At 40.7% G+C, this 13660-nt stretch overlaps 1 protein-coding gene across 4 annotated transcripts in view; it reads left to right on the plus strand.

Moving 5' to 3' along the window:
• LOC111870269 (putative epidermal cell surface receptor) overlaps positions 1 to 13660 on the plus strand; it is a 133614-nt gene that overhangs the window by 81954 nt on the left and 38000 nt on the right. For all 4 annotated transcript variants that reach the window (XM_023862399.2, XM_023862397.2, XM_023862400.2 and 1 more), the window contains exons 2-5: positions 7401 to 8102; positions 10090 to 10213; positions 12652 to 12776; positions 13332 to 13622. In XM_023862399.2, the coding sequence (XP_023718167.1) occupies positions 7401 to 8102; positions 10090 to 10213; positions 12652 to 12776; positions 13332 to 13622 (1242 nt within the window). The remainder of the gene's footprint in view (positions 1 to 7400; positions 8103 to 10089; positions 10214 to 12651; positions 12777 to 13331; positions 13623 to 13660) is intronic.

Here is a 13660-nt window from a genome sequence, read left to right on the forward strand (position 1 = left end):
TATATATAATATTATATAAGTTATCTAAATATTTACCGAAGGGGTGAAATTCTGCTTATAAATGTGGTTCTTAGTAGGTGACATGTTGAACTAATCGGGTTCATGTGACGTGTAGACTTCTATGTGGTTGGCTTTCTATTCTAAAATTGTAGCTTTTATTTTCACATGGAAATATTTCCTGCAACTGATACATGCTATGCTGTAATCGGCTTTTACTTTATAAGCCTTGCAAAAACTGGGATTCCTGTGGAACAGGATTTACCGAGTCACGTGATGCAAGTAGCAGCTCCTCTGTCTCGTAACTGGGGGATGCCCATTTCCAAGTCCAGCCCGGGACACTGGGTCACGTGAGTGAGGTTTTCTGTGGCTTTCCTCTACCATTTCAGGGAAATGTTGGGATAGTGCTTCCAACAAGGCCACGACCGATTCCAACCATGTTTTTTGATTAATTATTAACTTATCAGTTTATTACGACATGGTGATAGTGTTGTTAAAGGAACCACAAGAAATTATTTTGTGTATCGTCATTGAGTGCACAAATATTTCATTTTGTATTTTATATGTGATGTGGAGATTATTTGTATATCTTAATTCAATCATGCTAAATTAATTATTCTTCAACGAATAACAAAATCGTGGCATGTAGACCCGTTGCTATGCAACGCCCGCAGAATAAGCAAATATACAACAGCCGTTGCTAAGTAACGGCTTCGCAAACAAGAATGTTTCCACGGAAAGATCCGTGTCGGGATGTTTAAGTAAAGCAGTTAGAGAGAGTCAGATAAGTTGACATTACTTAGTTTGTTGATGAGTGTGTGAGTTAGAGGTCTGATGGGGTTCAGACGTTGTGAGCTGTTGCTGTGAGAATCTGACAGCTGAGGCCGGGGATAGTTCGGAAACCCAGAAGAAAGGGAACGTCCGCCTTTGGAAACCGCTACCGAGAGACGAGTAGTGAAAACGTCACTGTGGACACTAGTGTGTGTGTGTGTGTGTGTGTGTGTGTATGTGGCTGGGTGTAATAGTGAATTGTAAAGTGTACCTGCTCTCTGTACAACTCTTCAATAAATCCGTCCATCAATTCAAAACCCGTCTATAGTTACACTCCAAAAAATCGTGACCAGATTTTCCCATTTTAATTTGGTCATGGAGCTTTTCGCACTGGAAACATTTTTAAGGAACCCCTTATAAAATTATTATAGTATATTAAGCGAAGGAAACTGGACTGCATATAAGTAAGAACAGTAATAAATGCATATTGAAAAAAGATATGGGATCGCTATAATACTAAACTGCCGGTCACCGTAGCTGAGTTGTCTAAGACATGTACTGTCTTCACTCGCTCGAAAACCGGGATCCTGGGTTCGAATCCCACACTAGGCATGGATGTTTCGTGTGTGTATGCGTTTATTCTGTTCTTGTGTTTTCCTGTGTTTAGGTAGAGGCCTTGCGACGGTCTGATCTCTCGTCTAAGGGGTCCTACCATCTGTAAAATGATCATGAAACTGAGAAATCTGCCCTATGCTCCAAAGTGGGAGATAGAGGAGAGAAATATTACTAAACTGCGGATATTACGAAACAAAAATCACATTTAACGTACAACACGAAAATGAAGCTTGAAAACGAATATGCCACATATTCGTAATATATACTTTTCTTATATTGTAAGAGAATTTTCTTGTAGAACACATATTTTTTCTCCAAAAAAGCACCAATTTGGAAAACACTCTACTACACACATTGATTGATGTACAGACGCGAGTTCCTATAATGGATCTCTGAGTAGTTCGTTGGAAAGTGTACTAACTTACGCACCCAAGTCCTTCAAGATATTTGTAGTGTAAGAGACAGGTACTACATAATTTTCTCTTTGTAAATGTTCAAGGTTTTAGCTGTTAGGTTGTGCTTGTTACCGGTTTTAGAGAATAGAGCGTATTGATGGGGAGAGAGAAAGTTCGGTTCAGCTGCACCGAAGGCAGATTCCACTTGCAGCAAAAACATAATTAGATATTGCACTGTTGTCTGCTGCGGCCTTGTCGGGAAAAACGGAGAACGTAAGATCGTGAATCTGTTTTATTCCTCTAGCGCTTTCTACTTAAGTATTTCGAACACTGAATTGTTTTATGCTTTACGCTTGAAAATGTCGATACTTCTTATGACAAGTATTACTTTTTAATCTATAGCAATATGAAAAATCCCGGAGATATTGCTTTAGAAAGAGAAACATTAAATGGATAACATCATTTTGATTTTAGAACTTCAAAAGAAGAAAAATGCCATCTTCTGGGATGTGGTGCCGTGTAGACCTTGTGTGAACCGATGGTTTTTGGAGCAACATATCGCCTACGTCTTTAGGATAGAAAAATCCGTGAGCGAGGAACCAGCGTGAACAGGCGGCTGCTCCTGAAGATGGAGGCGATATGTTCCTCCGAAAAATCGGTTCACACAAAGTCTACACGGCGCCACATCCCAGAAGACGACATTCTTCATAGTCACCGCCGTGTAAAAAATAAAATCTTCGAAAGAAGATATAATTTGGGAGGCTTACACGCAGATGAGAGGATAATATTAATATTGATCTGGAGGAATAGAGTGTGCAGATGGATTTAACTGTGTTTAAGATGGTCTTTCATTGTGAACTTCAGTGACACACGAAAATGAATAAGAGCAACTTACTTCTTGGCCGGCTGAATAACTGTCAAATATTCAATCAAGAATTCTTCCCCAGACTCTCGTGATTAATTAATACATCCATGTTAATTGATTCGTGTGATATGCTTTTTTGTAGTAGAGTTAATGCGCTGGTCACGATAGCCGAGCGGTCTAGGGCATGAACTGTCTTCGCTCGTTCGGAAGCCGGGATCGTGGGTTCGAATCCCACAAAAGGCATGGATGTTTGGTATGTGTGTGTTTATTTTGTGTTTGTGTTGTCCTATGTTTAGGTAGAGGCTTTGCGACGAGCTGATCTCCCATCTAAGGAGTCCTACCGTCTGTAAAGTGATCAAAATGAAAAAAAAAAAACTCGACACCGTAAGGTATACGAGGAACGGATTAAACAAGTTAATAATGCAGATGTGGGCTATACAGTTTTCAAAGCAACATTTTGTTTATAGTTTATAGTGATAATTGTAACGTACTGAAGCCCACAATTCCTAAAATGATTCTATGTGAAATTTTAAATATCTAACAAATATTACCCAGAAAAAAAATCACAAATTTAATCATTTTTATGTTTTCACGTTTTCTTATTCCGAATATGGCTATTAACCTTCGGGTTACATGAAAGGCGAAGATTCTTGTGAAACTGATAGTTGCTTAATTAGTTAAGAAATTCCCAGCATGTTATGCAACCCACAGTTTCAATACCCCGTTCACAATAGACCGTCATTGGTTCCGTTCTTGAGGCACATGAATCCAGTCTACACACTACCAAACTATTACTTTAAGATCCATTTTAATATTATCCTTTCATCCACGCCTACGTCTTCGAAGTTCTTTCCTTCATGTTCTTCAGATTAATAATTAATTGGGATGAAATTAGGTTCTTTTGTAGTCAGCTGGAATACTTCCTGTTCTCTGATTACTCTAAACCGTCCCTCTTGACATATGAGACAATGTTTCGTTCAGTATTTAGTGAAATATTAATTGGAAACAATACAATAATGCGTATGTTATTCAATGTCAATTAAAAAGCTATTCCTCTCACTGAAATTTTCAGTTGACCTAATTCTTCCAGCCGCACTATGGCTTTGGGTCGACTCAGCCTCTAACAGAAATGAGTACCATGAATCATCCTGGGGGTAAAGGACGGCCGGCGCATAAAGCTGAGAAGCTCACCGCAAACTGTGAGCTGATTGTCTAGAAAATGCCGGAGCCTCGACATCTCACAACCCTATGGGCCTTCATGGCCTGTTTATAAAAGAAAATTAGTGCCAATTACAGTATAGAGATAATGAATGTTTAGTAAGGCATCAGTGCATTCACACAGTGTGCAGCAACAGTCCACGTGGAGGGTGAACGACCATCAGCATATGTCTTGCTAATGGAAAGCGTAGCAATTACTGTTTCTGATTTTCACCAGAGATTTGTTGCGGTGTTAATGTACTTATCTGGTTTCATTCTCATTTGAACGTCAGTGTCGATGTTGATTGATTGTCTGCTTAATAACACTGCATCAACTGCGAAAGCAGTTAATTGAGTATAGAGGAAAAGAGTAGTTCTTATTTTATTGGTTCTATTAAGTATCATTTGTATTTTCAATTACGAAGTAACAAGCAGTGAAATACACGTGAATAAACATAATTGCTGGAAGCCGGAATAGTGGAGCCAGAACAGAAGGTCGTTGCTAGGCAACATATCTCTATACACGTGTCCGCGGCAACGGATAACATGCGTAACAATAGAACTGTGTAAAGTGGTGCTTTCTATGGAGTCCCTCTAACTTCATTTTCTTATGACATGGACATCATATAAAATGAAATAATTAGGGGACACACACACAGAAAGATGAACTCCTATTATTATTATTATTATTATTATTATGGCTGTACAGCCCTTTGTTGGGCCTTCGCCGTTTTTTTCTTTAGTTTCTTGATCTATACACAGTTGGTAGAACTCCTTGAACGGGGGATCAGCCCGTCGCAAGGCCACTACCTACACAAAGAACAGCACAAACACATAATAAATGCACACAGACATACATACCTCAAGCGGGATTCTAACCCACGGCCCTAGCGTTCGAACGAGCGAAGACAGCGCAGCCACTGCGATCGGCAAGGTGTTCTCATAAGGCTTCAAAAAATTAGGGAGGGTACACAGACAGTAAGGTGATCTCATAACCTTATTTTTTTTTAATAAGGAAGGTAGGCTAAAACTAGCTCGAAATATACGCCTTTTGAAACTTCCTCTCTGACAGACTCCTGCTATTCCCATTTATATTCGAATATAGTCATCAACGCGTAGGAATATTCCCTCGATCGTTCTTTTGAAATACAGTCTTAATAGAGGGTGAAGTTTTCCTTTTGCGGTAAAACATCTCATATATAAAGTAACTTCCTTTATTTCTCGCAGAATGGTACTGCAGAATTGCCGCTTCGTGAGCTGAGAATGTGCCACGGAGAAGGGAACACGTGTGACTCACCCAGCAAATCACGGTTTCATGTGACTTATCTGGAACCACGAGTTCGTGTGCTTGTTGTTAATGGAGCACTTACTTCAACTTGCCACTTAAGCCGTCTTCTTCCTATCACTTTATGCCTACCTCCCTCCTTCTTTTCTTATTTTCTTTGTTCTTTCTTTTATCGCATTTGCACCGCGATAAAACTCCGCCATTGTGCTTCATTGTGAGTCACGGCGTTTCGCACCTTCAACAACGTAATTTTCTACGAAATATTTCTCGTTTCATTACCTTCCTCCACTCGCTATTGTAGTTTCCCAGACAGCTTCATCACAAGAATTTTTCCAGAAATAATTTTGTTTGCGTTCTTTTTATTTCTTATGTGCTACATTCCCATTTCATCTCACGTTTCTTGATTCATTCAGCGTAATTATGGATTATATTGTATTTTATTCTCTAAAGCATCTAGACCGTTTCTGGGGCTCACCCAGTCTCCTATAAAATGGGTACCGGGACTATTTCCCAGAGGGTAAAGCGGCCGGGGAGTGAAGCTAACCACTCACCTCCTAGTGCTGAGGTCAAGAATTATTTAGCTATACATTCACTCCCCCACACGTCTCCATTCCGTTGTGATTAATTAATTAAACACAGGAATATTTTCAGCTTGTATTTGCACAAACAATGAAGTTCTGAATTACGTACATTTCTGTGTTCCCTCTATAGTTAAGGTTCACCGATATGTATAGTTTCCTCAGCGCTTTGTTTTCAGTCAAAGTTAATAGTGAACAAACAGCTAAATATTTCGTCCTACAAATTAATCTCTCACATACAATACCTCTTATTGTGTTAGTTAGCAGACATGCGTAAGTAGGACTATTACGCACGAATCATATTTCTCATTCTATCCCGAAAACTGGATTACGAATAATAGCACCGAAGACAGTTCTTGCCTTAGACCGCGCGACCAAAGTGATCGGGCTCTAGAACTATTATTAACAGTATGTCCTGTTGTCACTTAGCGCACTATAAATCCCATACTGACTGATTTAGACTTGAAGGCGGCCCTGGCTGGCGTCTAAATGTATCAGTTACATCACGGTCATAATCGTCTTTATTATTAATATTATTATCATTTCGAGATTACGTAATTATGGCGAGAGACAGTCTTGAAGCAGGTCTATGTCTTCTTGAAAGACTATCAAGTAGGTGGAATAATATGAGGCCTAAGATACATCTTACGGAGATGGTTCTGAGGATGGGAGGTGATATAGAATTGGCTCATGCTCTTGTCCATTAACTGGCGGGCTTTGGTGCTAGTGGTGTTTAATCTTCAGGTTTTGGCACTATGTTTATAATTAATTTAACACAGTGGCTGCGCGGTCTAAGGCTCAAACACTGGGATCGTGGGTTCGAATCCCACTTGAGGCATGAATGTCTGTGTTCCTTTATTCTGTGTTTGTGTTCTCCTGTGTGTAGGTAGGTGTCTTGCGACGGCCTGATCACTCGTCCAAGGAATCCTACTATCTGTGTAAAAGATTAATAAACTGAAAAAGCGGCCAAGGTCTGACAAAAAGACTGTAGAGCCACAGGTGAATGAATGAATGAATGAATGAATGAATGAATTTGGTAGGCTTCTGTTCAGTACAAATGTGGCAATGTTAAATACAAATTATTTAATCATTAACAGGATAAGAGAGGGGAAAAGAGGGACATTAATTATAAATTCATATATTTTCCGCGTCTGAAAAATTATATATATATATGTGTGTGTGTGTGTGTCTGTGTGTGTGTGTGTGTACATACATATATATAAGTAAAGTAAAGATATCCCTGTAACAGGCCTTGGAGGCCTATAGGTTTGTGAGATGTTGAGGTTCCCACATTTTCTAGAAAATCGGCTCATAGATGGCGGTAAGGTTGTCAGCCCTACCCGCCGGCCGCCTTTTACCCCCAAGAACATTGCAAGAATATTCATGGTACTCATTTCTGTTAGAGGCTGAGTCGACCCCAGGGCCATAATGCGGCTGGAAGGATTAGGTAAATTGAAGAAAATCAAATGACCTCATCGATATTCGATCCTACGACCTTCCGGCTTGTAACATAGTGCCTCAGCCAACAACGCTACCGCGTGCCCCTCCCCACAAACACTCATACAATAGTGTATACTATGACTTAACTATAGTTTAGAGATCGACATAATTTAAGGTGAGGCTTGCTGGCGGTCTGCTATTGATAAACCCAAGTATGGAGATCCGATGTTTATGACTTGTATTTCTCCTGTTTACAGAATCCGTCGGGAATGCTACTGCATCATCGTCACAGACGCTGACGCCGTCCACTACATCGAATCCCCTTACTACAGAAATAGCCAGCAACAACACTTCCACAAGCGCAAGACCACTATTATTCAACGCTTCGGAACCCAGCGATGGTGGCGGTCAGACACATCTCAAACCACAAACAGACGAGGAAACATCAAGGAATTCCAGCAGTGGAGCAGCGCATGGTCGTGCAATGAACTTGGACGTGCATGAACACCAATCGGCTGGCAGCCAGGCCGCAGTGTCAGCAGAGAACAGCTCCCTACAAGACTTGTCCTTGGATGATATTGATGAAACCGCAATCCTACCCACACAGATACATGACGACGAAATGAACATCACCGTATTTAACATTACAATGCCGCCTCCACTCCTCCAGAACTCGTCGTCAACATCCGTGACATCTACAGAACATCCAACTTCAACGACAGTCGCTAGTAATTCCTCTGATTTTACTATGGTCAACGGCAGTAGTTGTATACAAGGTCAGAAGTTTGACCGAGGATGCAGTGAGTCGTGTGAGTGTGGCTTTGACGGCAAGGCTATCTGCAGGCCGAGGTGCTCCATGCCATTCTTCAGGCGTGGAGCACGGATAAATGACCCGGCCTGTATCGAGAAGCTAGCAGAGGATCCGTGTTGCTCGCTGCTGGTCTGCACTCAAGACACAGGTAATTACAGCATTGTAACCCCAGGTCCACCGGAAGAAGTTATCTGTAAAGGCAATAAGGGAGTAATAGATTTAATAATTCAACTCAACTCTTTATTACATATGTGTCGAGTCAACAGCTACAAGTCGAATTACAGACACAACACTAGGCCAAATAGTGGCCGCCGTGCCGAGTGGACCCAGTTGGACTCCAACCCCCACTAAGCGAATTAAAAAAAACAAACAGACACAGCACAGTGTAGATACTGGTAATTATATTATAGACAAACACAACGTAAAGTCAAAGACAAATTACAGGCAAACACTGGAGGAAATAACATATTAATATAGAGAAGTAAACAAACAAACCAAGATGAGGAGTGATAAGAAAAACATGATAACTAAGAACTACATAACAAATAATAATAATAACAATAACAACAACAATAAAATAATAATAATAATGGGGCCCACAGGAATAATCCCCATCTCCTTTGGTACATTTTGAAAAATCAGTTTGAGAGTACCAATATGCATCCTCTTGTAGGCATGGAACGTTGCAAGACGGTTCTTATGAAAAACATAAGTAGTAACTGTGACGTATTTTTATATATTTATATATAAATTTATATATATATTTATATACGTATCCTCCCTCGGGGTTGCACCATTCTTGTCAATAACTCTGACTGAGTATTTTTGTTGTCGAATTACCTTTACTTCAGTTGAAAGCGAGTAACTCGCTCTACATGAATTCCTTCCCTGAATATTTTGTAGCAGGCAGTTCGTCTGGATCATATATTTAAAATAGAATTCCTATGTCATAGAGAAATGCGGGGTGTACCGGCGGGCTACAGGCTGGACGGTCGGGGTTCCATTCCCAGCAAGGGCAAAATTATTTCCTCTTCTTCATGACGTCCAGACCGGCTCTCGGGCCCACCCAGTCTCCTATAGAATTGGTACCGCGGGCTGTTTCGCCGGGGATAAAATAGCCAGGGCGTGAATCTCACCACTCACCTAAATCTAGTGCCGAGGTCGAGAATGGTGGAGTTATACCTCCACTCCCCCGAAAGTCCTCATGGTGTAGTGTTTAATTAATTAAGTCCGGGGACAGCTTTGCTTTTGCTTTTTTGCCTTACAGAAAAAAGACTCCTCAATTCAAAAAATTAATCGTCCAATGATTGAGGTTAGCTCTTTCTAAGGGACCCAACTGAGTAGGTGTCTCCCATCCCCTCACTTGAGGACGGAAACAGATCCAGTTTCCGAAACGTTGTGTTATCTAATTCTTAGAATACTGGACAATGGACAAAGTCCAAAAACTCAATAATTCTGAAAAACTAATCTGTTAATTTTTTGTGATACTTAATTCACTATTTATTCTGAGAATCATATTGAACCCATAAACATATTCTATGGATAAGGTACAACAAAACAGACAAACTAACTCCGTGGTTTTAGTCCACAAGCGAACTATATCGACTGTGGCAAAGTTAGTGCCAACTTTAGCGGATATAGGGTGTCGCGTGGTCAACGCAACGAATCCCCACGACCGTTAATCTCGGTTTTCTAGACCGGAGCCTCTATTTCCTTGAAATATATCCTAAATTATCCTCAAGAGACTGAGTGGACCCCATTCAAGACCCACTACTTCTCAGAAAATCTGGTAGCGCCGGGAATCTGACCCGAACCCAGGAACTCTGAACACTAGACCACAGTTAAATATTATAGCAAGTGATAAATGCAGTTACCATCGTCAATTTAGACCTACGATTGATTAACAATATTCATATATGAAATCATGGCCACCACAATTCTCACAATACTGACCAATGCAGCTACATACTCGTAAATAAAAGCTATACGTTCTGCTGTGTGTTTCTCACAAAGTTTTGGATCGAGAGTTCCTCTCCTCATCTCTAGAGAAGGGAGAACTTAATGTCTGAAGGTAGTATTAAGTAATGATTATTCTCCCTCTATGCTTATCAACTACAATAAACTTAATGCTTCAGAGACGGAACCGCTAGAGGGCTGCACCTTCAAGAACCAGTCTTACCAGAGAGGAAACACCTTCAACGACGGCTGCCTTGCAGTGTGCACATGCGCAGAGGCTGGCCAGGTTGTCTGCAAACCCAGGTTCGGATTTTTTGATAGTTTTGCTGCATACTAATCACACTGTTTGCAGTATGTTTATTTAACCCAGAATCAGTAACCTTCTTGGGAGTAAAAGGCGGCCAGCGCCTAAGGCTGACAACCTTACCGTCATTTGTTTGCCGATTGTCAGGAAAATGTGGGATCCTCGACGTCTCACAATCCTATAGGTCTTCACGGCCTGTTACGGGGATAGCTTTACTTTTACCCGTCAGTAAAAACAACTAATGAATTGATTAGTTTCCATGATTACTACAATGTTGATTTTTTTTTCTGTTAGAGCCAGTGTAGTTTAAGCTAGAACTACAGATTTTCGTTACCTCTCGTAAAATCACCAATCTTAGAAAAGAAATATTCCTCTCTCAGAAGATCTACAACATCTATAGCTTTGCTTTGTATTATTATCTCTCTGAAGTTTACACTCCAAACGAGTGAAGAGGCTGAAAACATTTTCTGGCCATGTTTGGGTAAGAAGGATGTAAAAGCCAAGTAATGTTATCTAATTATTAGTTCCTGTGGTTTCGTCCTTTGGGGATCAGATCACGTAAACATTGAGGGTTTTCCAACGTTTCGGCAAATATTACACTTCCTACATTTCTTCTTCTTTTCTGCTTTCTCTTCACCTTTTACAGATTAATCCCTCAGGCCTGTTCCAATTTAGAATCTACCTCTGTCTTTAGGAATGTTTGTGACATTTGTTAGGATACATTTGACAGGCGTTCAGCCCATTGTAAGGCCTCTACCTACACAGGACAACATAAACACAGAAGTGTAGCCACAACCCAAGTGGGATTCGAAAGTACGATGCCAGTGTTAGAGTGAACGAAAAATATACGCACCTACTCGGCCACTGTGATCGGATCATATATATTTTTATTCAAGAATTACTTTATTTATCGAAATAGTGTAAGTTAATGCCTGCAGGATATATGAAATTCAGTATACGTAGGTTCAGTGATGTTTCCTTTCTAATACTGTACGGGAAGTCCATCTACGAGTAATTCGTGTACTGCAGCAGTACAGATCATGCTACAATTTCGTCTGTACACTATACACCTCGAGGCAGATCACAGTGGCCGCGCGATCTAAGGCATCAACTGTCTTCGTTCGCTAGAAAGCTGGGATCGAATCCCACTGAAGACATGGATGTTTGTGTGCTTTTAATTTTTGTTTGTGTTGTTCTACTTTGCGACGGGCTAATACACCGTCCAAGGAGTCCTACCGACTGTGTATACTACACTGTCCAAAAAGTATCCGAGCGTGGGCCGGGAAAACAGAGTTCTGTATCCGGGTGGTTACAATACCTACTCTCCTTCAAAGTAGACCATTTGTGACTCCACACACTTAGCCCAGCGGTCCTTCCATCGCTGGAAGCAATTCTGAAAGCTTCTTTTGGAATGGCGTGCAGCTGCTCCGTCGCTTTCTGTATGATATCCTAGCGGTGTCTTCAGTCTCGGGAACAGCCAGGAATCACAAGGAGCCATGTCGGGAGAGTAGGGAGCCTGGCGGACCTGCGGAATGCCGTGCTTGGCCAGGAAACCCTGGATCAGATGTAGGATCAGGAAACTGAAAAAGCGGCCAAGACCCAACAAAGGACTGTAGGGCCATAATTCAATTCAATTCAATTCAATTCAATTCAATTCATGTTTATTTATGTGCAATAACTTAACAGCACAGTGGCCAATTACAAAGTTAGCACGAGTGACAAAGGTACACAAAAATAATTAAATAAAATACAGATATGACAAATAAATCTGTGAGCATACATCTAAAGAAGACTTAAATATATACATACATTAGGAATTATGAATGTTGCTAATACTGTTAGCAACTAGATACTAAGATAAGACAACTGGAAGTGATAGCATAAAATTAATAACAAGTCTAATAAATTAATACCTATTACACAAGAAAATTAAAGTGCGTGTAATAGCAGTATGACAAAGCTGATACCCATAGAGCAGGACATTAGTCTTCCTTGAGTATTATAATAATAATATTAATAGTAATATTAATACATCTCGAGACATGTTCCTATGTAGGTAGAGGCCACGCGATGGACCTGTCGTTTATCGTGAATTCTCATTTTGAAAATAAGTAGTAATCTAGGCAATCATCTTTACAGTTTTGTTTTAATTTTGTGTAATTAATCTGAGTGGCATAAAGTAGCGCACCTCGAATGGAGACTAACACCCCTTACGGCAGCTCTCTGCGCGAGACAATGTGCGAAAGAGTGCCACGGGATGCGATATTCGACATTCAGTCCTTGAGGTTTTCAAGATCGAATAAATAAGATTAAATCACGTTATTTCAATAAGTTTAGATCATGATAAACGAGAGATCGGAGATCACACCTGTGGGTGACAGATGTTGACTACGCATGTGTGTAAGTAATAACACATTAAACAAGTTCTTGTGTTCAGGTGCCCGGCCGTGCACAACGTTTCATCAACAGACCGCTGTGTCGAGCTTCCTGACCCTATTGACCCTTGTTGCACAGTTGTGCTGTGTGACGTCACTCTGGGTGACCATGACGTCAGCAAAGCAGGTAAAGTTGTTTAGTGTTCGGTTAAGATGAACATATATTGCATCCTTTATGAAAATCATGCCTAAAATAAGCAGAAGCATCTGATATAAACTTAGAACTTGATGCAATATTCCTTTAAATTGATGCCGTGCGGATTTGTACGAAATATGAATGAGAATCTTATTCTTTTAACTTAAATTCTTTCGAATAATTTATTCCATTTAGGGTTTCTAACCAGAATTTTTAATGCAATTCTCATCTCTCCCGTGTGTACTACATGACCGCCCATCTTATCCTTTTTTTGTGTTATTCTCGTCGTAATACTGGGTAAAAATTACAAAGATTTTCCTTATACGGATTTCCCCAGCCTCCTGTTACTTGCATGAGGCAAATTTGTCAGTGATAATTACGGATAACAACAAATCATTAAATTTCAGGCCTGTAATTATTAATTTGTAGTTGTTGCACACGCGTCTGCTTAGAAGGGAACATTTTAAGGAAAGAAGGCGCCGCTAGTTGTTCCGAGAATTTGTTGCAAGGTCTGTTAGTTAAGTCAACCGATCCACTACTTTACAGGCATAGAAGACGCAGCCGGATCGCCCCATCTACAACTACTGACTGTGGAAATAGTGAACAGGACCACAGTTAGACTGGGACTGGCCGGAGACCTGCAGTCCCGTCACGATAACGTCACAGTGGAGAGCAGTCTGGACCAGAAGACATGGAAGAGGCAGGATGCCAAGGGACTTCTCGTGCAGGGACTCGAACCAGGGCGGTCCTATTACCTCCGTGTTAAAGGAGGCAACGTGGTCAGCAACGCAGTTGAGGTGACCTTGCCCACAAACGGGACCCAGCGACCTGTTACAGGTAGATATACAGTAGGACCTGTCTTGGACGGAACCTGA

Source organism: Cryptotermes secundus, unplaced genomic scaffold (assembly GCF_002891405.2).
Source record: "Cryptotermes secundus unplaced genomic scaffold, Csec_1.0 scaffold94, whole genome shotgun sequence".
Classification (NCBI taxonomy): domain Eukaryota; kingdom Metazoa; phylum Arthropoda; class Insecta; order Blattodea; family Kalotermitidae; genus Cryptotermes; species Cryptotermes secundus.